A 24115-nucleotide genomic window follows, 5' to 3' on the forward strand; every position below is an offset into this window, starting at 1 on the left:
ACAGCCCCTCCCCCACGCACAGCCCTGCACAGCCCCGCACAGCGTTTTAGAAAGAGGGCTCATTTATAGAAAGCAAACCCACCAAGTCAACATAAATGTTTTAGTTGCCCGCAGTTTTGTGTACTTTCTGCATCGTTAATTTCGAGGCTTTTCTTCCTTGCTTGGGCTGTGCACCTCTGTGTGCGCGTCTGTGAAGCACGGCCTGCTGGCCCTCAGTTATGCTGATGCTGTTGGTAGTGCTTTGCTGCACTTTCAGGTTTTATTTAAGTTGTGTTTTCCTTAGTTGAGAATGTTTGCTTTATCTTCAGTCCAGAGGCTACTATCACACATACAGTGTTGCATGACAAATGCAGCCCTCTCTCCTTGGTACACTCCCACTAACGTGCATCAGGTGCTGTGTGTCTGTCTGTCCCTCTCTTCCACTGTTAGCTACAGTTGATACTGTCTGTCTCCAGCTGCAGTGCCCCATTGTATGCCTGGAAGGACCTCTACCACTTGTCTTCAGTTTTCAAACCTCCGGGGTTTCTCTTCCCTTTCTAGTTGGTAACACGTACTAGCTGATTCCGTTTGCTGTTGGCTCCTTCATTGGTCCAGTTGTGCTGTGTGATATCTGTGGTGTGTGTGCATGTGTGTGTGCATGTGTATGTGTGTATATAGCATATGTGGTGTGTGTGTGCATGTGTGTGTGTATATGGCATATGTGGTGTGTGTGCGCATGTGTGTGTGCACATGTGTGTGTGTGTGTATGGCATAGATGGTGTGTGTGCATGTGTGTGCACATGTGTATGTGTGTGTATACAGCATATGTGGTGTGCGTGTGTGCACATGTGTATGTGTGTGTATATAGCATATGTGGTGTGTGTGTGCACACATGTGTATGTGTGTGTATATGGCATATGTGGTGTGTGTGCATGCGTGTGTGCACATGTGTATGTGTGTAAATAGCATATGTGGTGTGTGTGCGCATGTGTGTGCACACATGTGTATGTGTGTATATGGCATATATGGTGTGTGTGCATGTGTGTGCACATGTATATGTGTGTATATGGCATATGTGGTGTGTGCGTGTGCACATGTGTGTGCATGTGTGTGTGTGTATGTGTGTGTGTGTGTGTGTAGAACAGAGAATCTGTACGATGAACTCTCCCTTTCCAGCTCTCCATAGACTCTGGGAATAGAACTTCCAGGCTCAGAAGGCAAGAGCCATCTCACAGCCTGTCTCTAAGATGTTTCTTTTACGTCCGTTTTTCTTTCAGTCCTGGAGATCACCTGGCTTCAGTTAGTGCCCAGGCCGGGCGTTCTACGTCTGAGCCACCCTGTCCTCTGACTCTGTTTACGACTTTCCCTCTTGCTGTGGCAAATAGGCTTATGTTAGACGCTTTATTTGTTTCATTTATTTATTTTCTAATTTCTTTATGTTGTTGGTTTCTTTATTTTATGTTAATGGGTGTTTTTGCCTGCCTGCACGTCTGTGTACCATGTGCATGCCTGGTGCCCAAGGCATGGTGAGAAGAGGGCATTGAATCCCCCGTGCCTGAATTACAGTTGATTTGAGCTGCTGTGTGGGTGCTGGGACTTGAACCCAGGGCCTCTGCAAGAGCAGCAGTGCTCTTAACCGCTGAGCCGCCCCTCCAGCTTGTTGACTTGTGTTCGTTGCCCCTTTCTTAGTCAGCCTGGGCTTTAGGGACTCTGTGTGTTTCCAGCTTTGTTGCATGGAATGATTTTAGAAGGCCTACACTTACTTTTTTGATTCAAATAATCTTTTATTTTTATTATTATTTTACTTGTTCACTTTATACCCTGCTCACTGTCCCCCTCCGGGTCACCCCCTCCCACAACTCTTCCCCATCCCCTTCTCTGAATGGGTGGGGGCCCCTCTGGGTATCTCCTCACCCTGGCACAGAGAGCCTCTGCAGGACTAGGTGCATCCTCTCCCACTGAGGACAGACAAGGCAGCCCAGCTAAAAGCACAGGCAACAGCTTTTACGATAGCCCCTGCTCCACTTGTTCAGGACCCGCAAGAAGGTCAAGCTGCACATCTGCTACATATGTTCGGGGAGGCCTAGGTCCAGCCCATGTATGTTCTTTGGTTGGTGGTTCAGTTCTGAGCGCCCCAAGGGTCCAGGTTAGTTGACTCTGTTGGTCTTCCTGTGGAGTTCTTGTTCCCTTAGGGGCCACATTCTTTCCTCTTCTTCTTGCACAAGAGTCCCCAAGCTCCATCCACTGTTTAGCTGTGTGTCTCTGCATCTGTTTGAGTCAGCTGCTGGGTGGAGCTTCTCAGAGGACAGCCATGCTAGGCTCCTGTCTATGAGCATAACAGAGTATCATTAATGCTGCCAGGAATTGGGGCTTGCCCATGGGATGGGCCTCCACTTGGGCTGGTTATTCGTTGGCCATTCCCTCAGTCTCTGCTCTATCCCCGTCCCTGTATTTCTTGAAGACAGAATAAATTTTGGGGTCGAAAGTTTTGTGGCTGGGTTGGTGTCCCTATCACTCTACTGGGGTTCCTGCCTGGCTATAGGAGGTGGTCTCTTTAAGTTCCATATTCCCAGTGCTGTGAGTCACAACCAAGGGCACTCCCCAATTGATTCTTGGGCGCCTCCCTTATCTCAGGTCTCAGTCTCATCCTGGAGATGCCTCCCACCTTCCCATCTCTATCAGTTGCAGATTTCCATTCATTCTCGTGGACATCTGGTCATCCCTCCTGCCCTTCCCTACACCTGATCCTGAACCCCCATTCTCCTTACCATCCCCTCCAGTTCCTTTTGTCCATCTGCCTCTTATGACTATTTTATTCCCCCTTTTAAGTGAGATTCAAGCATCCTCCCTGTAGCTTCTTTCCTGTTTAGCTTCTTTGGGTCTGTGGAGTAGAGTATGAGTATCCTGTGTTTTATGGCGAATATCCACTTATCAGTGAGTACATACCATGCACGTCCTTTTGGGGCTGGGTTACCTCACTCATGATAATATTCTCAAGTCCATTTGCCTGCAGATCTCATGATGTCTTTGTAGCTGAATAGTATTCCTTTGTGTAGATGTACCATATTTTTCTTGGGAATAGCTCTATCTCAGATCTACCAGCTATACCACTCCTGGGAATATACCCCAAAGATACTCCACCATCCCACAAAGATACTTGCTCAATTATGTTCGTAGCATCTTTATTCATAATAACCAGAAACTGGAAGCAACCTAGCTGTCCCTCAACTGAAGAATGGATTAAAGAAAACGTGGCCTACACTCTTAATAGGTCATTAGATTCCACTGGAGCCTTACAAGCAATAGCTAGGGCTTTGAAAAGAAGTCTTCGAAAGAAGTCCGTCACCTGTACTCACTGTTTGGTTCCTTCAGCATCCTCCACATAATCACAGCCCTCCTTCCTCCTCTTCCTGCTCGCCACTCATCCAAATTCCTGCAGCAAGCCTTAGATCTTATGACTCAGTGTGTGCTGTTATGGACATTCTAAGTGTGCAAGCTCTGAACTAGGTATGTAATAGATCTTATGACTCGACTCGAGTGTGTGTTATGGACATTCTAAGTGTGCAAGCTCTGAACTAGGTATATAGTAGATCTTATGACTCGAGTGTGTGCTGTTATGGACATTCTAAGTGTGCAAGCTCTGAACTAGGTATATAGTAGATCTTATGACTCGACTAGAGTGTGTGTTATGGACATTCTAAGTGTGCAAGCTCTGAACAGGTTATAGTAGATCTTATGACTTGAGTGTGTGTTATGGACATTCTAAGTGTGCAAGCTCTGAACAGGTATATAGTAGATCTTATGACTCGACTCGAGTGTGTGTTGTCATGGACATTCTAAGTGTGCAAGCTCTGAACAGGTATATAGTAGATCTTAAGACTCGACTCGAGTGTGTGCTGTTATGGACATTCTAAGTGTGCAAGCTCTGAACAGGTATATAGTAGATCTTAAGACTTGACTCGAGTGTGTGCTGTTATGGACATTCTAAGTGTGCAAGCTCTGAACAGGTATATAGTAGATCTGCTGTGTTGTGCAAAGGAGGCAGGTGGGATTTATTTTTCGCCCTCTGAGCCAGTTGTGGGATTATTAGACTTTGTGATGTTTTCTTTACTAAATTAAATTTATATCATCATCATCATCATCACATGTGTGTGTGTGTACGTGTGTGTGTGTGTGTGTGTGTGTGTGTGTGTGTGTGTACATGGAGGTCAAAGGACAAGTTTTGGGAGTTGGTTCTTTCATTCTATTGTGGGTAGGTTCTGAGGGTGGAGCTCAGGTTGTCCAGCTTATTTGACAAGTGCTTTTACCTGCCAAGCCATAGTCACTGCCCCGTGATGTTATCTGTCTGTCTGTCTGTCTATCTGTTTGTCTACCTACCAATTATCTATCTATCTTATCCATCTCTCTTTCTCTCTCACCCCCATCTTTGTTTCTCTCTATCTCTTTGAGGCAGGGTCTCACTTTATAGTTCTGTCTGGCCTGGAACTCTTTGTGTAGAACAAACTGGCCTCAAACTCATAGTAATCTGCCTGCCTTTGCCTCCTGTAGTATTTTCTTATGTCTGAGTCTTAAGGGATGGTAGTGGGTAAATGTCATACCATCCAGCCTCATGCCCCGAGTTCAATGTGGCTCTGTACAACCACTCTGGTCATTTGCTCACAGTCACAGTTACCTGGAGGAGGTGGGGACAGAAGGGGATAACTGTCTTTAGCTGTGTGCCCACTATGAGCCCACTAGGCTCTAATGGTGGCTCCAGACTCAGGGTCACACAGATAGCCCTGGCTAATCTCTGTGAGTCACAAAACAAAAGGAGTGGTTGTGAATGTGTGAGGGAGAGATTTGTGGAAGGTTGGGGGAGAAGCGGTTGGGCAGGTGGGAGTGAAGAGTGGTCAGTATTATGTACACATGTGAAAATGTCTGAGAATAAATTAAATTAATTAAAAAAAAAAACCAGAAGGGCTGGATGGCTTCCTGGACGGCCAGTGATTCAGTATGAGCTGCTCTGTAGAGGACCAGGGTTTGATTCCCCATGTCGGTAGCACACAGCACCTTTGACCCCAGCTCTAGGGTGTATGTACTCACATGCACGCATACACATATACACATCATTTAAGAATAAAATCTTAAAAAAATAACACAGAGAGAGAGAGACAGACAGACAGACAGACTGAACAGTAAGTTTGAGGTCAGCCTGTGCTATATGGGGGAGAAAAAGAAAAGGGAAATGGAGAGTAGAATTATATGACCGTGATGTCGTAGTGTCAGAATTTGAATCTAGAGTTCCAGGTTCAAAAGGCCAGGAGGCCCTAACCACATCCTGCCTGTCACTGCGGACCCTTTCAGACGTCCTCTACTTCTACCATGCTGAATAAAAACCAGCTACTCTAGACAGCGGAAGTTCCGAGTCTGAATACCTGAAGCCGACATCGTTCGATACTCGTACCCTCTGTGGGCTCTAAGGGGTCAGATTTGGAGTGAAGGGGAGCAGGAGAGTAAATTTGCTTTGCTCTGGATAAGTCAGTATGTAGCTAAATGGATTCTTCCCTCCCTTTCCTTTTAAAATGTATTGACCATGACTGATAGTTCACAGGACCAATCATGTGTGTGCCCAGCGCAGGTAATCAGCTTGGCTGTGCATTCATGATTGTGCTGGGTCCAGACTACAGTCAGAAACTTCATCCTGGGGCTGGTGAGATGGCTCAGCGGGTAAGAGCACCGATTGCTCTTCTGAAGGTCATGAGTTCAAATCCCAGCAACCACCCATAATGAAATCTGATGCCCTCTTCTGGTGCGTCTGAAGACAGCTACAGTGTACTTATAATAAATAAATAATAAGTTAATCTTTAAAAAAAAAAAAAAAAAAGAAACTTCATCCTGTCTTCAGCTTCTTACGGAATTTGTGGTCCGCCTTCCACAGACATCCCTGAGCCTTAGAGGGGGTTGTGTAAAATAGGATGATTTGCAGGCGCCTTCATAAAAGTGTGAAAGAAAGCAAAAAAGAAACAAAGCCTTCTGCTTGGCATCTCTGCTTTCCCTGTGGTGTGAGCCTGGCTGTCCGTGGTGTGAGCCTGGCTGTCCGTGGTGTGAGCCTGGCTGTCCGTGGTGTGAGCCCGGCTGTCCGTGGTGTGAGCCCGGCTGTCAATGTTGTTGGGTGGGGTCCTTGGCTTCTTTCCAGGCTTGTCTTCTGCTGAGGCACACTGTCACCTCAGCTTGGTGGGGTGTAGCATGGTAGTGGAGGTGGCCTTCACTGCCCATCCCCTGACGGTGGGCTGGGACAGCTGTTAGCCTTTCTCCACAGCCCGGCCGCTGATGGCCGAAGTACCCCACTCACTAAAAACAGAAGGAACAGCTAAGAAGCAAATTGGCTCCCTAGATTGGGGCAGGTAGACCCAGGGCGCTGGGTTGAGGGGAAATTATCCCAGTGCAGTCGGGAGTCCTAGGACAATTAAGCCGTCCAGACAGGTCACTAGGTGACACTCATTTCCTGGTTTGTTTATTTGAGGCGGATTGTTTCCGCACCTCACAGTCTGCTGCCACGATGCCCTGGGTTGCAGAGAGCAGCCCTTCCCCTGTGATTTCCCAGGGTTCCCCTGCATGCCAGCAAGCCTTTATCTGGTTGGGTGGCTCTGGGGTCTCCCAGCTACAGAGCGCAGGGCGGGGCGGCTAACTACTCTGAACGTGGTGTTTTGCAGGCGTTTGGCTTTATGTCCAGGGTTGCCCTGCAAGCAGAGAAGATGAATCACCACCCGGAATGGTTCAACGTGTACAACAAGGTAACTGAACCTCTTTCGTTTTGGATGACTTTAATTTTGGAATTGAAGAAACTTATTTATGAATTCACAGAAAGTGCTGAGAAAGTATTCTCTAAGGAACCCCGCGTGTCCTTGTTAATTAGTAACACAGTCAGGGCGCTCCTGAGAGCAGAGCTCCTCTTTCAGAAGTTTGGGCTAGAGTAGGCTCCTGAGTTGATCTTGGACATCAGCCATGAAGATAAAATTTTATATTTATGTGGAGGGGGATTTCTTTGGAAGACTATCTTATTTAAGTCAGTCTCTCTATGTATCCCTGGCTGGCCTGGAACTCACTATGAGTACCAGGCTTGAGATCCTCCTGCCTCAGCTTTGCATTTTGTGAGATTATAGGCATGCGCCACCATGCCAAACTCAGTTACCTGAGACCTCAGAGTTTTAATTTGAAAAATTTATTAAAAGGAGTGGTAGTAAATCAGATAGCATAGCCTTACGTGTCTCGTGGAAATAAATCTCAGAAAATGCTTCTTTGTGGTAAATGTTTATTAAAGATTTGATCTCCAGAGGACAGGCTTAAGAGTTTTAAGGGGTGCAGCGAGAACACCCTGTCCCCCAAGAGTGTCCTGCCTTTATGGTCTCAGCACTGGGGATATCAATCCAGACTTCTCTGAAGGGTTGTAAGGCATCTTTGAGAAATGAGAATTCCACTTTGGGATTTTTAAAGAGAAGCAATCCCTAAAGGTCCAGTTCCAGGTTGGACCTGTCCTTCCTGGATGCCCTTCTTTGCTTTTCGATCTTCTTGTTGAGGTGTACCCTCACTTGTTTCCTCCGCTGACAAGCTTTTGTACCTCACTCAGCTACTGCCTGATAGGTCTGCTCGCCTCTTCCTGAACAGAGCTGGCGGAAGTGAAATCCTGGAGTTAAAGTGGTGTTTCCATCTCGATTCCTCCAGGAAGCGAGGTTTTCCATGCTGGCAGCCGACCCCTCGCCCCTGGGGACCTCTACTTTTAGGTGGCTGCTGCAAAGCCTGATGGGTCTGGCAAAGTCCGGGTTTCTCCGTAATGTGTTGTCTAAGTCACATAACCCTGAGTTCTCAGATATGAATGTTGAAAAGTACACTGATGTCTGCCACCCTGGGGAGAAAGCCCACAGGTCCCTGCTCAGATCTGAAAAGCTGCTTCCCCTACGTAGGTCCAGATAACCCTCACCTCGCATGACTGTGGAGGCCTGACCAAGAGGGACGTGAAGCTGGCCCAGTTCATCGAAAAAGCTGCTGCTTCTCTGTGATCTCCTTCGGGATGCATGCCATGGTCTAACGCTGCCTTGTCTGCAGTGGTTTCTGAAAGCCATTTATGTTAGTAAATGAAGTCATAAAGTGGTTCATATGTACATGTATACGTTTTTGTATGATTGATGCTCAAATACAGAATGATTTGAAGCCAAGCCTGGGTTGTTTGTCATTACACCTAGTCAAAGACATAGGATAAACCAACCTGAATTATTTGAAAATTAAAAATGTATATGTGTGTGTGTGTTTGACCATGTGCACGTCAATACAACTGTTTATGGAGGTGCAGGACCCTCTGGAGCAGTTGTGAGCTGTCTGACAAGGGTTCTGGGAACTGAACTCTGAGCCTCTGAAAGAGCAATATAAGCTCTTAGCTGCTGAGCCATCTCTCTATCCCTAACCTGGGTTGCTATATGAGTAATATTTTCAAAGAAATACAACTTAAAAAATTTTTCTTTCCTAGACAGGTTCTTGCTTATGTAGCTAGACTGGCTTTGTATTGTCTATATAGTCTAGACTGGCCTAGAAAAAAACGGAATTTTGTTTTTAGATTTACTTTATGTATATGATGTCTGTGTACGGTGTGTGCACCTGTGGAGGTCAGGAGAGGGCATCCAGCCCCCTGGAGCTGGAATTACGGCTCTTTGTGAGCTACCATGTAGACTTGAGCCTGGGTCTTCGGCAGGAACAGCAAGTTCTAACTGCTGAGCCCGCTCTCCAGCCCCAAGATGGCAAGAATGCAGCTAGGAGAACTTACCTTTGCCACCCAGGAGCTGCAGAGCAGGGCTTTGTAACTGTTAGAGAGCCGCAGGAACGACTTCCTCATTCCGAAGATGTGTGTATAGAATCGTTCTCACAAAGTGGAAGTTGTTCTGGGTTTGGTTGTTGTACCACTTGAGTAGTTAATTTTATTACAAAAGTTAAAAAAAATTGGATGACCTGTCTTGGTTGCGTCTTCCTTTTTAGACAAGGAGAGGACAAGTGTTTTGTCCCTGGCTTCCAGTTAGATGTGGCAACTCAAGGACTCCCTGTCATCGCGATGGCCCGCCTCTCCGTTATTGGGCTCAGTGAATTGAGGAAGAACCGAGAGCCACAGATTTCCAGTTTCTGTGTTGTTACCAGTGAACAGAGTCCACAGACTTAGGACTCTGACAAAGATTGTCTTTGCAAGAACCTTGCCTCACAAAACCTGACTGCCCCACCCCTGCCGCCCCTGCCACCCCTGCCACCCCTGGCACCCCTGCCGACAGAGGAGCCACACTGCCTCAGTCACTTTCTCACTGTGAACAAATGTCCTAGAGAGAGCAGCTTAAAGGAGCGCGTAGGGGTGCCTGTTCTGGCTCAGGCTTCAAGGATGCAGTCCCTCATGGCATGGAGAGGAGACAGCAGGCGTGTGAACTGGTCATGCCGCGTCTGTAGTTGGGAAGCCTATGGGATGGTGCCATCTACACTTAGGGTGGGCCTCCTCTCCTCAGTCAAAACCTCTGTAAAAACCCCATGGACACATCCAGAGATGTCTCCTAAGGGATTCCAAACCAAAAGGGGTCCTTCTTCTCCTTCTCCTCCTTCTCTTCCTTCTCCTCCTCCTCCTCCTCCTCCTCCTCCTCCTCTTCCTCCTCCTCCTCCTCCTCCTCCTCCTTCTTTTTTGTTTTTTTGAGACAGGGTTTCTCTGTGTAGCCCTAGCTGTCCTGGAACTCACTCTAGACCAGGCTGGCCTTGAACTCAGAAATCCGCCCCTCTACCTTCCAAGTGCTGGGACTTGTGCATGCGCCACCACTGCCCAGCTTGTTTGTATTTTCAAGGCAGGATCTCCTGTATCTCAGGCTCACCACCTCCTCTCTTTAAAAAAAAAATATATTTTTCATCTATGTGTATGTGCCTGCATGGATTTCTATGTGCTGCATGCATGCAGGCACCCATGGAGGCAGGAGGAGATAAGATCCTCTGAAACTGGAGTTATGGGTGATTGTGAGCCACCAAACATGGATTCCTGGAACCTAACTTAGGTAACCACTGAGCCATCTCTCCAGTCCCTCAGGAACAGGTCTCTCTCATGCCTTTCTTCATACTATTATACTTGGTGGGAAAGTGGAATTATGGGTAACCTAAGTCTGTGTTTCTGGTTCATGGTCACACATAATGGCTCCGTGGTAAACTATCTCTTATTTAAGATCCATGTTTGTCTGTTTTTGCATTGACAAAGTTTATAATTAAGAAGTAAAAAGAAGAGATGGTGGGGAAGGACCAGAGAAGGAAGATGGAGGAACAAGAAGAGGAGCTTACAAGATTCATGGCTATAGGGCAAAGAATGCCTGCCAGGCATTGGTGGCTCAGGACTTTCCAGCACAATGGAGATGCAGGCAGGTGTGTCTGTGAGTTCGAGGCCAGCCTGTTCTACAGAGGGAGTTCCAGGACAGCCAGGACTACACAGAGAAACCCTGATAGCAAACTGGAGGGGAAAAAAATAAGCATAATCCTAAAACCTAACCCAGCAACACACAGAGACCATTGTGAGACATAGAGGCAACACCAGAAGTAAGATGACAGGAATCGAGAGAAAGAACACCAGCAGAGCAGATTGTGTGGCACAGCTGTGCCGAGTTAGAAGATGTCCTTCTCAGATCCTCTTGGCTCTGGTCCAGTGGTTCTCATCCTTCCGGACAGGGCAACCCTTCAATACAGTGCCTCCTGTTACGGTGACCCCGGCCATAAAATTGTTTTCATTGCTACTTCATAATTGTAATTTTGCTACTGTTATGAACTGTAACTTTTTTTTTTTTTTTTTTTTTTTTTGATTTTCGAGACAGGGTTTCTCTGTGTAAGCCCTGGCTGTCCTGGAACTCACATAAATCTTTTTTCTCCGTGGGCCTTAGGTGACTCCCATGAAAGGGTTGGTTGACCCACAAAGGAGCCAAGACCCACAGGTTGAGAACCAATGCTCTAGTTGCTACCATGTGGTGCGATGTGGGTGAGCAGGGTGTGTTAGTGTTCCTGAATTTGTGGTGTCCAGAGTGGGAGGTTGTAAATCCTTTCCTGGGAGGTCCCTTAGGTCCCGGCACTCTATCTTCACCTCTTCTGGTCCTGCAGAGGTCTGGTGTATGTGAGGAACATCACTTCACTTCAAGTTACCAAAAAAAAAATTTTTTTTTTTTTTTTTTTGGTTTTTCCAAGACAGGGTTTCTCTGTGTAGCTCTGGCTGTCCTGGAACTCACTCTGTAGACCAGGCTGGCCTCGAACTCAGAAATCCGCCTGTCTCTACCTCCCAAGTGCTGGGATGAAAGGCGTGCACCACCACTGCCCGACACCAAAATATTTTTTTAAAGCTCTGTTGTTTTTAATCCAGAGATAACTGGATGGAGCTAGGCATAGCCGTACATACCTGTAGTCTCATCCCACAGCATGGAGGAGGAGGAGGAGGAGACAGCAGTAGGCTAGGAGTTCAAGGTCAATCTCTGCTACCCATGAAGCTTGAGACCAGCCTGGGCTATCTTAGGTTCAATGTCAGAAAACCAATTTTAAAAATTGTATATCTTGCTGGGCAGTGGTGGTGCATGCCTTTCATCCCAGCACTTGGGAGGCAGAGGCAGACGGATTTCTGAGTTTGAGGCCAGCCTGGTCTACAGAGTGAGTTCCAGGACAGCCAGAGCTATACAGAGAAACCCTGTCATGAAAAACCAAAAACAAATAATAAATAAATAAATAATAAATAAATAAAATCGTATCTCTTTATAAGACCCAGGGCACTATGATCCTCATCTCCAACACTTATCACCTGTGTCCAGATGTTTTGAAGTCCCTTCTTTTTACTATATGACATAATATTGTTGATTGTAATCACCAGGACTTATTTCTCCTCCTGGGCAGGCTATCAATGCTATTTCTCAGTTTGCTGTACTCACTGCTTATATGAGTATTTTCTTCCAGCCATGCATATGGGCACATGTTTTAGAATACTAAGGACTGGCTGGGGTGGAGTGCTTGCCTAACACACAAAGTATGGGTTCCACCCCTAACACTACAAGCCATAAAAAAGAAAGAATATTAGGGACAGTACAGATGGTACAGTGGACACCTCGTTTTCTTAAAGCTCAAGAACGTGTGTTTCCAGGAAATTGACTAAGTCAGTGACTAAATATTTACTATCACACAGCAATCTCAATCTCTGTATCTTGCCTTGGCTCGAAAGAATCAAGCCAAAAGGGGGGTCAGGGTATAATACTACTTTTGAAGGTTGAACAGAATTAAATCCCTATAGCTCTTGCACTTAAAACATGTCTAGGGCTTGAGCTCATTGCTCACACTCTGGTTTCTATGTTGTTCATGACTAACCTCTGACCTCTGAGCCAAGCATCTTTAGGAGTTCAGCTGTGCTGGCTTGCAAGACCAACCTAGCTGGGCTTATTGACTGTTGACACCTCCCCGACCCCCCGTAGAAGGAAGGATGGGGAGGGGCGGGGCACAGGACCCTTACCTGAGTATCTGGCCATTTCATACCACGCGTGTGCAGTTCTGCCCACTGCTGTGCGGAGCAGGGCTAGAATATCTTGCTGGTGAGACTTAGGAGAGGCCTCCGTTACGCAACTCTGGGAAAGCAATGACTCTTGTGGAGCCTTTGGGAGGGAGCGCCCACGCTCCTATCTGTAACCCCTTTTCTGTGTTCTGTAAGTAAGACCAACAAACTCATTGATTCCCTGGAGTGAACTTGGGTGCCATCCTCCCCAAATGTGTCCGTGGGACCTTAGACATTGCTTACATTTTCCTCGGGAGAGGAGTTTTCTTATCCATAGCCCGAGCCTTCTACTAGCAAGATCTGCTGTGCTCCCTCTGCCTCCTGTGGGTTTTGTGTCCATTGCCTGACCCATGGCAAACCTTCCTTCTAGGTGTCTCTGGTGCTGGCTCTGGGTGTGTTCTGTCCCTCAGAAACTCAGACAATTTAATTTTCCTCCTCCATGACCCTCAGTTTCACTTTATCACATTTTACCACCTTATAAAAGGCCTTTGCCAAAGCAGGCACATCACAAGGGAAGGCCTTCACGCCTCTAAAGTCGCCTTGCTTTCCCCAGGGTTACCAGGTACTCGCCCCCTCTGGGTCATCCCCTACCTCAGGAAGAGGGAACCACGAGTGAATAGGCCTTAACCAGGCTTCCCTCTCTAGCCTACTGGGACGGCTAGAATGCCTAAGAGTGACCTCATAAAGCAGAGAATCCTTTCCAGGGTCCCTCTCTGCTGCCTCTTAGAATTCAGGTGCCAAGGACCTGAGGCAGAGGTGTGTTTGTCTGTATGATAAAAGTGAGGGAGTAAGAGAAAAATTGGAAATGTCTCAACGCTTTCACCACGGCTCTGTACGAGTCAAGTCCAGCTCGCTGTTTGGTACAGCGTCGGAGGCACTACAAGCAAGAATCAGCAAGGTTAAGTAAGTACCCTTCACCTCCAGTTAAGTAAGTACCCTTCACCTCCGTGGTTAGGAGAGGAGTGGGGCAGCCTGGGCTCAGGACACCCAAACTCTTCCAGCCTCTTCCACAGGTGCCTGTGTGTACCCCAAGACAGAAGACCTTGGCTCAGGCTCGCCAGTCTCTCTGGAAGCCAAGCTCAGCACAGCGGCTGTTAACCTGGAGTAATGTCTTTCAACTGAAGTATTAGATCATTTGAAGAATTTTTCTTTCTTTTGCCACAGGACCTATTTCAAATCATATAATGAAGAGGATCCATTTTGTAATAGATGATAGAATGTAGATAGTTGGTGGGATTTTGTTGCTGTTGCTGTTTTCTTAGCTAGGTGTGTGTTATGTGAGTGCCTGCAGGTATGTGTGTGCACGGCCTGTGTCTGTGTTGCCACAGAGGCCAGCGGGCGCTTCGGCTCTCCCTTTATGTTGTGTCTTGAGATGAAGGCCTCACCATTTCACAGGTTTGGGCAAGCGATCTTCCATCCTCAGCTTCTGGAATAGGTTTGGGACCACAGATGCAGGCTGACACACACAGATTATGTGTGTGTGTATATATTTTACATATGTACATATATATGTATATATGTAAAGGAATATATTTGTTACACATAGTAGGAAAAACATACAACTCTTTAAGAAAACTTTCAAAGCATAGATAAGTGTAAACAAGAAAAGGAAGGCCTGTGGCCTCACCCTCATCTCAGGCACCACCAACACACTACCTTCGCTCTCGCAGGAGACTTCCCACCTACTCGTACACAGATGAGATGTCTTTTGAGATGACAATGTTACGTCTTGTGTCTGTGCTTTGTTCTTCACCAGATCATAATCAGCTTTCTAAGCCCTGGGGAACTTCATAGATATGATACTGCATAGTTTACTTAGCTAGTATTTTAAAATTAAAAAAAAAATGTGTATTTTTATGTAGGGGCATGCATGTGTCTTGACACCTGTGTGGAGGTCAGAGGACAACTTTTGGCATCCACTATGTGGGTAACCAGTCTTCTGTTAGGTTTTTAAAAGGATTTTCAAGCTCTCATCACTATAAATAACTGTGGGTAAACACATGGAACTGAGGTCACCTCGTTCATTTCAGCTTGTATTCTTTTGGACTCGAGTCCAGATGAGAGAACTTGAACAGTTCCAGTCTTCTGTTTCAGTTTTGTTTTGATTCCAAACTGACCAGTGTAGGTTACTCTGTTCCTTAAGAATGCCTACCACATTTTACTTGTGAGCATGAAATGTTATCACATGGAAGTCCTGGAACTCACTCTGTAGACCAGGCTGGCCTTGAATTCAGAAATCCACCTGCTTCTGCCTCCAAAGTGCTGCTGGGATTAAAGGCGTGCACCACCACTGCCCAACACATGGAAGTTTTCACTGATTTTATAAGCAGAAAACAAACAGGTGTTACTTTGTAGCTCCCTCATACCATTTGAACTGTCATGACTTGGCTGTGTGTTCTTTTTCTCTTAGGGTGTTTGACTTTTTATCAAGACTTGTAAGCTTATATATTTGTATATATATATGTGTGTGTCTCTATATACATATGTACATATGCATATATATGATTATAAATCAGTGATATATGTCATTTGATGTGTACTTGCTTATTGACTAATACGTTTTTCCTGTGACACTCAAGTATTTTCCTGTGTTTAAGGAAACTTTATCTGAGAAGTAATGACCACTCTCAGGAGTCCAGGAGAGGAACCTGGTGGGGGCAGGCTACTCTTTTGACAGTGTCTTAGGGGTCGCTGTGTCACCCAGCTGTTTATGAGCACCCCCCCCCCCATACGTTTCTTTTCCCAGTGTGGGAGGAGCAGCCGCCTCAGCCCCGAGGGGCAGTTGAGTGGGAGTCTCTGTGTGACCAGGCCTCTCGGCCGCCTCAGCCCCGAGGGGGCAGTTGAGTGGGAGTCTCTGTGTGACCAGGCCTCTTGGCCGCCTCAGCCCCGAGGGGCAGTTGAGTGGGAGTCTCTGTGTGACCAGGCCTCTCGGCCGCCTCAGCCCCGAGGGGCAGTTGAGTGGGAGTCTCTGTGTGACCAGGCCTCTCGGCCCCTCTCCGCCCCTTTTGACAGGAGGAAGGATAAGGAATGCCAGGCTTACTTCAGGAAGGTTATCAAGAGCACTCTCTTCCAGATCCTGATGATCATCACGGTCACCACCAACTCCTTCTTACTGGTCTTGGGGACCAACTATGACATACAATTAAGTTTGTTTAGGACCTTTGAGGTGAGCAGAAAGTAGCTTTTATTCTACTCCTTTGCCTGTATTGTTTCTGAAAATGTTAAAATATTTCAAAGGCATCTTTGTTGCAAGAATTTTTCTATAGACACACTTTTAAAGACCTTTGACCTCTACAGTAGCGTTGGCTAGTAGCAGAAAGCAGCAGCAACGATATGGCTGGTAAATCTCCCAGAATTCTCTCTCCCCCCCCCCGCCCCCTCCTTTTGGTTTTTCAAGACAGGGTTTCTCTGGCTCAGGTAGCCCTGGCTGTCCTGGAACTCACTCTGTAGACCAGGCTGGCCTTGAACTCAGAAATCCGCCTGCCTCTGCCTCCCAAGTGCTGGGATTAAAGGCATGCACCAGAATTTTCTCTTAACTTGTAAATGGAGATGCTGGATATCCCGGCTGAGTCTCACGGGCAGCATTTCCAATGGAATGAGGGTCAGTCCCTGTGGGGAGGAAGCAGAGGGGCACCAGGGTGTGCTGGGCTGATGTCAGGCTGGCTAGCTACAATTGGGTTGCCCACACCAGTAGCTCAGTAGTGAGTGCAGAAAATTCTTGGTCATCTCTGAAGGGGCTGGAGCTTGCAGAACTGACCAGGCAGAGCTCCCTCGAAAGGGCTGTGCACTTAGGGGAATCTGAGGAAGATTTAGCAAGCTAGAGGCATACAAATAATATTAATAATAATAAAAAGACAGCATTCAGATAGAGCAAAAAGAACTAGAACTGCAGTCCCTCAAATGAAGCTACTGCTTGCTTTTGTGTGTGTGTGCTTGCTTGCTTGCTTGCTTGCTTGAGACAGGGTTTCTCTGTGTAGCCTTGGCTGCACTTGAACTCACTGTGTAGGCCAGGCTGGCCTTGAACAGAGATCTGCCTGTTTGTTCTGTGCCACCGCTGCTTGGCAAAGCAGCTGCATCTTAAGCACTCCGTGGAGTTGGAAGCATACTTTCTCAAAGGCTAGGAAAAGGGATTTAGAATGAAAGGCACAATATATCATAACCGGACAGAGCAAGCTGGGATCGGATCCACGCAGATAACAAAATCCTACTGCAAAGATAAGGCTGCGAATCCCATAAATGCAGGGACTCTAGAGAAAGCACGGCGTTCACGGATATGGTCCCAGGTGTAAGACGGGACAGAAACAAAGTGACTAAGCCCAGGAAACAACTAGCCATCAAATAAAACCATTTAAAATTGAAGGCTAACGTAGAGCAAGAAGTTCCATACATAGATGGTGATTCAAATTAAATGGAGGAATTAAAAAAAAATCAATTAAAATATAAGTGATAAAAAACATAGAAAATACTGAGTGCTGGTGTCGAGGAGTAGACCCTACATACTGATGAAAGGAACTCTTGTGTTTCAAATAACCACGGACCAGAATGCTGAAAACCTAAACCCAAGAAAAGTCACCCCAAAATGTGTAAGTTGAAAAAGTACGCATTGCATCCCCAAGAATATGAACTTAACCGCAAATCACTAAAACGATGGAGCGAGACAGTTTGGCTTCAGAGCATCTGGAAAACCTGTCCGACTTCTCTGTGACAATTTGCCCAACGATAGTGGAGTGACATGCTCAACTTCCCTCGGGGGAAGAAAGTGTGAGCCAAGAACTTGGGGTAAACAGGAGGGACTCAGACTTATAAAGGGTACAAACTCGCGGACGTTCAGGAACGGGGTGTGCAGCCAGCCAGCTGGAGAAGCATCACACTGATGCTTTTGGCGATGAGCATGGAAGGGTATAGCTGTCTGTAGAATTAGTACGGACTGCCATTTCCCAGGAAAACACATTCAACACACAGTGGATGTATTCCTTGATCCTAAGGCTACAGCGGGGCTGAAAGATGAGGCCAACTGGGAGAACCAGATACAACAGGTTTTTTGTTGTTGTTGTTGTTGTTTTGGTTTTTGTTTTTTTGGTTTTTCAAGACAGGGTTTCTCTATATAGCCCTGGCTGTCCTGGAACTCACTCTGTAGACCAGGCTGGCCTCGAACTCAGAAATCCGCCTGCCTCTGCCTCCCAAGTGCTGGGATTAAAGGCGTGCGCCACCACCACCTGGCCAGATACAACAGTTTTAAAACTTTTTTTATCTTAAAATTTTCTTTACTCCACACATACATACAATAATAAAATACAATCACATATATCTTCCCTTTCCCCCACCCCTCTTAATTCCCTTCATATTCCTCCAACAATGGATGTGCTAGAATTTCATATCTTTAAACTTTTTTTGATGGCCCATTGTCTTAGGGTTTTACTGCCATGAACAGACACCATGACCAAGGCAAGTCTTATAAGGACAACATTTAATTGGGGCTGGCTTACAGGTTCAGAGGTTCAGTCCATTATCATTAATGTGGGAGCATGGCAGCATCCAGGCAGGCATGGTGCAGGAGGAGCTGAGAGTTCTACATCTTCATCTGAAGGCTGCTAGCAGAATACTGACTTCTAGGCAGCTAGGACGAGGGTATTAAAGCCCATGACCACAGTGACACACCTACTCCAACAAGGCCACACCTCCTAATAGTGCCACTTCCTGGGCCAAGCATATACAAACCACCACACTCACTAAGTACTCCTGGCCAGCAGGGAGGCCATTTCCTGGTTGGCTCGAGATGATTTCTCTATGTCCCACGCCTTCTCTGTGGTCATCTTTCTGTTGAGAGGAAGCAGGTGTTGTCACCAGCAGCAGGGCCTGGCCGTGTGGACCCATGTTTAACAGTCACCTTAGTTGTGATGCATGCAGTAGTGTTATTCTGAGACACTGTGAAATCTGAAAAAGCAATGGGTAGGAATGGAAATTTCCTCTTCTATTTAGTTTTTCAGCTCACAGGCAGTAGGCAAGCAGTGGACCACTAACTTTTTTTTTTTTTTTTTTTTTTTGAGACAGGGTTTCTCTGTGTAGTCCTGGCTGTCCTGGAACTCACTCTGTAGACCAGGCTGGCCTCGAACTCAGAAATCCACCTGCCTCTGCCTCCCAAGTGCTGGGATTAAAGGTGTGCACCCCCACTGCCTGGCTGGACCACTAACTTACATCCTCCTCTCAGTATACCTTGCTTTTTTTTTCCTTCCATCTTCCATGTTGTTTGTTTGTGGTATTTACTGCTTGTTTATAGCAGAAGTGAGCTTGTGATCTTTTTGTATCAGCTTCCGGAATGCTGGGACCATCTCGTGTTCTTGAAAATGGGGATGTCGTGGAGAGAGGAGATAAGAGATATGTGGACGACGTTAAATTAAAAGTCTATGTTTATATTGTGCATGGTGGTCCATGCCTTTAATCCCAGTGCTCAGGAGGCAGAGGCAGGCAGATTTCTGTGAGTTAGAGGCCAGCCTGGGCTACAGAGAAAGTCTGTTTGGATTGGCATTGTCAGCATAAACTGTTCTGTGTTCTCTGAGAATAACCAGGATATTGACCGATTCAGCGGTCCCGCTTTTTTGGAGTCTATGATGTCAACACTGAAACTGGAGCTGCTTAGAGGGTTCAGGAGCTATGCTGAAGGCAGGAATATCTTGTAATGCACTCTGTAAGGAAGCTGGCAGAGTTTACTGTGCTCATGGCAAAGGGATGCAGGAGATAATCTGGGGATAGTTCTTCTGCCTGGAGATGAGCCAATGTGAAGCCCAAGGATTGGAAGTACTATGGCCAGAGAATCCTCAAAGACTGAGGTGAGTGAGGCTGGGAGCTGCGTCTTACCCCTGAGATGTCCACTGCAGGAAAGAGCCAAGCTTTACTGGCAAGCCCGCCATGAACCCTGACCGGAATGAGTCATCTGCTACATGGCTACTCATACTACTGTACCTAACAGTTTTGCTGGTTTTATGTTTCTTTGTGCTCTGTAGCCCAGGTTGACTCCGTGCACATGAGCCTTCTGCCTCAGCCTCCCAAGTGTTGGGATTCATGCTGTGATTCATACTGGGCATTTATTTCTATATAGTAAAAGAAGTGACAACTCTGGAGAAGCAATGGATCTGGGCCCTGAGTATTGTCAACAAGAAACCAACACTGTGTGCCCACCATGGAAGACTAGCATCTGTGGTCTTGCTTGGCATAAACCTGAATCTTTCAGTCTTTTGGAACCAGCGGCCTATTGCCAAGAGACATGGAGGAGAGGAGGGGTGTTCTTAGTCACACTACTTGGAATTTTTTTTTTTTTAAAAAGATTGGTTATTTATTTATGTGTATCTCTCCGTGTGTGTATGTGCACACACATGGTGATACCCATGGAGGTCAGAAGAGGGTGTCAGATCCCCTGGAGCTGAAATGACAGGCAGTTTCGAGCCACCTGATGTGGATGCTGGGAAATGAACTTGGGTCCTCAGCTGGTGCTCTCAATCTTCTGACCCATCTCCCAGTCCTTGGAGTCCTTACCACAAAGAATTTTTAAAAAATGAGTGGGGGATTTAAAAAGTGAATGGTAAATATCAAATTATTCTGGGGATGCAGGCACAGGAAGGTTGACATGACTCTTCTGTATTTCATCTGACCACAAAGGAAAATAAAGCTGCAAAGCAAGAGAGAGAAAGAAAGCCGCGGGGATTAAACAACCTACTCTGGAACAGTGCATGGGCCCTTGAAGAAATCGAGGAGAGAAGCATCCCCACAATCTAGTGAAAATGGAAATGCAACACAGCAAACCTATGGGATAGATGAAAGAAAGCCCTGGGAGGGAAAGTTACGGCTGTAAGTGCCTGTGTTAGATGGGCCAGCATGCCATGAGCATGGAGACCTGGCTTCGACCCCTGGAACCACAGGAAGGTGGAAGGTGGAGAAGCAGCTGCATAGAGATCTGCCTTGACTCCACAAGCTTCCATGGCTGTGACACCCCCCCCCCACACACACACATGCAAATCTTCTTAAAATCAGAAATTAGGTAAGTAGAAGAAACAGTTATGATCAGGATGGAAACTAGTGAGAGAAAAATGCGTGAGACAAGCTAAGGTAACAGATAGAGGGAAACATGATTGAAAAGGCTGGAGGTTCAAACCAGACAAAGATGGCCCCACATGATAAATGAGGGGGCAGGAAGCCAGGACAGTAGATGCTGATGACCTACAGAGCAGGTTAGGACAGACCCTTAAAACCTTATATCCCACTGAATTGGGAAATATAAAAGAAATGAATGAATTTCTAGATCCTACTAAAATTAAATTAAAATAAACAACCTTTTTGACAATGAAAACTACCTTTTATTGAACACCATAGACCAGTAAGCACAGATAACCAAAATATTATGATAAATATTCCAAACTGAAGGTTGAGAGACACAGTGAGTCCTTCTGATTTGACTAACTGGTTCTCATAAGGGGAACATTGCTCACGCATATTTATCATTCAAAGAAATTAACACAGGTAGTGTCATTTCTAGTTTTGAGACTAGACTTGATCTGTTTGTGTCCCTGTCACAAGCCAGCTTTACAAATGTATGCCTGCAGACCAGCTAGTTAGATTTGTCGATTTTTGGAGAAATCGAGAAAGGAAAAAAGAACCCTTTTCTTTATTTAAATTTAAAAAAATCTGTTTTCACATGTGCAATGGATTTGCAAGTATTTAAGAGACATCCCTAAAGCTCTTTAGAGATATTTTAAAAATTAAAGTACAATTACACCATTTTCCTTAGACAAATAATTTTAGTGGGTCTACAACGAACAACGAGATTGAAACTGTAATAAGAATACCGGACTGAAAACATCCAGATTCAAAGGGTTCTCTGATGGATCCTATCAGTCCTTTAAAGAAGAATTAAAGCGTCCACAGGCTAGGGAGGAGGGACACTAATGGCTCTTTATGGAGCTAGGATCACCCTGATACACATTCAAGAAACAGATAAGGAGTAGAACATAGATACAGAATGAATCCCTCTGCTCTGCAAACCAGATCTAAGAACGCACCAAGAAGTTGGTTGACCATGCTAGAGCTGGCTTTGTTACAGGGGCGTTGGGGCATTGGCGGGGGGTGGTGGGGGGAGGGGACAGCTCAGCTTGTGCAGATGGACTCAGGGACAGAAATCACGTGACCTCTTAACAGAAGCAGAAAGGGCTCATGGTAAAATCCAAAATCCCTTTGTGATAAAGACCCTGAGAAAACTAGCGATAGGAGGAACACATGTCAATGTATCTATCCAAGGCTATACAGGACAAACCTTCAGCTGACAGTATACTAAACTGGGAAAAACGGAAGGAATTCCCGCTGCAAACACATTCTCTCCTCTTATGGGATGTGTTGTTGGACATCTCGGCTAGAGTATCAGGACAAGAGAAGCAAATAGAGGAGACACGAACAGAGAAGGAAGATCAGCGTCTCTAACTGCAGATGACGATGCTTCTTGTAAAGAGATCCCAAAACGCAGCCAGAAAACTCTTAATGGCAGCATACAAAGTCAGCATATACATCAGAAGCCTCCCTGATGGCCAATAACAAATACTCTGAGGAAGACAAGGGGGGACAATCCTGTTTATAGTTGCATCAAAACAAAATGAAAACAAACTACCTCACTCCCACCAAAACCTTGTAGGTCCGGTGGACGAGGCTTCTGCCGCTGCCATACCTGGTGACCCAATTCAATCTTCCCTGTGAGAGGAGAGAACAGGCTCCCACAAATTGTCCTCTGACCACCACATGCTCACTGTGCCTATACATACCCACATGCATGCACACATGGAGGTGTTCATGTATGTGCATACATGTACCCACTCATACATGCACACACACACGTACCCACCCACATTTGTGCACACATACAGGCATGTGCACACATGTGCACACACGTGCACACACATATCCCCACACCCATTCACACACATGCATACACACGTGTGTTCATACATGCACACGTACCCCCCACTAGCACACACACAAGCACATGTTCACATTATAGGAAGTGTAATAAAAATATACTGGAAAATTTGAAACACTGAAGAAAAATTGAAGACTTTGGACAGATGCCAAGCTAATGCACTGGAAAAAAGGCCATCATGTGAAAATGGCTGTCGTACAAATCTAGTGTAATGTCCATTAAAATCCCAATGTCATTCTTCACAAAAATAGGGAAAAACCCACCCCTATAACTCAAATGAATGCACAAATAGCCAAATAACCAAAGAACGATGTTGGAGCCTTTTCCATACCTGATTTTGAGTTGTACTTCAGAGCCAGAGTGACAGAAACAGTCAAGTCTGTCACAAAGACAGTCACATAAACCAACAGGACAGAAGAGCAGAGGCAGACATGAGAATACATAGCTATAACCACCTGGTTTCTTACAAAGACAGCAAAACATTTGATGGAGAAGACATAGCAGCTTTAACAAGTGGTAAGGGTGGGAGAGAGAAGTGTGAGGTCTGCATCTCCAGCATCGACATGAATTCTGATGGAGAAGAGATAGCAGCTTTAACAAGTGGTAGGGGTGGGAGAGAGAGAAGTGTGAGGCCTGCATCTCCAGCATCGACATGAATACTGGGCAGGTGGAGTGGCTTGCCTGGAGTCCCGGTACGTGGGAGGTGGAGACAGAGAGTGCTTAGAGCAAGCTCACTAGTTAGCCTGCCAGGATAAGGAAGAAACTCTGCCTTAATATATAATATGGAGAGTGACTGAGAAAGACACTTGTTATGTGTCTTTGCCCCCATACAAATACATACATATGTGCATGGACATCTGTGTGTGTATATGCATATATACATATATGAACACATGCATGCATATGTACATACAAACATACATATATACATATATGAACACACATACATGCATATAATATGAATGAACATACATTCATATTATATACACACACAAACTAGTCATGTTGGGAAAATTATATACCCATATATAAAAGAATGAAATGAGATGTTCAGCTCCCCCCCTGCACACACACACACACACACACACACACACACACACAAAATGCCCCAAAAAACCATAAAAACAAAAACCAAAAACCCTTGATGTAAGACCTGGAACTGTGACGTGCTAAAGGGGAGAGACTAGAGAGAGTTATATAATCTTCAATAGATAAGTGTAGGCTGGGACTTCTTGCATCGGAACTCAGGAGCTCAGGAGATTACACCAACAATAGACAAATGGGACTGTGTCACATTAAAAGACTTCTATATGGCAAGGGAGCCCAGTGGAGCAGTGAGGTGCCTGTACATCAGGAGAAACCTGCATTAGATATCTATTTATCTGACAGGATTAATATCTAAAACAAAGAATTGAAACCTAGCACCCACAAAACAGCCTAGTTATAAATGGGCTACTGAAATGAACAGACAGCTCACCAGAGAGGGATAGACATGGCCAGTAGACAGGGTTAACCCCACTGGCCACCAGAGAAATGACAATCAAAACCACCTGAGGTAGCTGGGCCGTGGTGGCACACGCCTTTAATCCCAGCACTTGGGAGGCAGAGGCAGACGGATTTCTGAGTTTGAGGCC

At 45.9% G+C, this 24115-nt stretch overlaps 2 protein-coding genes and 1 long non-coding RNA gene across 9 annotated transcripts in view; 2 read left to right on the forward strand and 1 right to left on the reverse strand.

Annotated features, from left to right (window-relative positions):
• The window catches only part of Pcbd2 (pterin-4 alpha-carbinolamine dehydratase 2), a 57109-nt gene extending 48938 nt beyond the window's left edge, over positions 1–8171 (forward strand). For all 6 annotated transcript variants that reach the window (XM_031358243.1, XM_031358245.1, XM_031358246.1 and 3 more), the window contains 2 exons: positions 6672–6752; positions 7920–8171. In XM_031358243.1, the coding sequence (XP_031214103.1) occupies positions 6672–6752; positions 7920–8015 (177 nt within the window). In that variant the 3' untranslated portion in view covers positions 8016–8171. The remainder of the gene's footprint in view (positions 1–6671; positions 6753–7919) is intronic.
• On the reverse strand, positions 7254–13170 carry LOC116081658. Of its 2 annotated transcripts, XR_004114953.1 has the most exons (4): positions 12770–13170; positions 12488–12675; positions 7937–8067; positions 7254–7625 (listed from the first exon to the last, which is right to left on the reverse strand). It is a non-coding gene; the product is annotated as an uncharacterized LOC116081658 (long non-coding RNA). The 2 variants fall into 2 exon arrangements; XR_004114952.1 differs by having other exon boundaries at positions 7254–8067.
• A 61-nt stretch (positions 13171–13231) lies between these two features.
• Positions 13232–24115, forward strand: part of Catsper3 (cation channel sperm associated 3) — a 26491-nt gene continuing 15607 nt past the window's right edge. Inside the window, exons 1-2 of the mRNA XM_031358241.1 lie at positions 13232–13429; positions 15539–15692. Coding sequence (XP_031214101.1) covers positions 13332–13429; positions 15539–15692 — 252 coding nt within the window. The 5' untranslated portion in view covers positions 13232–13331. The remainder of the gene's footprint in view (positions 13430–15538; positions 15693–24115) is intronic.

Source organism: Mastomys coucha, unplaced genomic scaffold, assembly GCF_008632895.1.
Source record: "Mastomys coucha isolate ucsf_1 unplaced genomic scaffold, UCSF_Mcou_1 pScaffold7, whole genome shotgun sequence".
In the NCBI taxonomy this organism is placed as follows: Eukaryota; Metazoa; Chordata; class Mammalia; order Rodentia; family Muridae; genus Mastomys; species Mastomys coucha.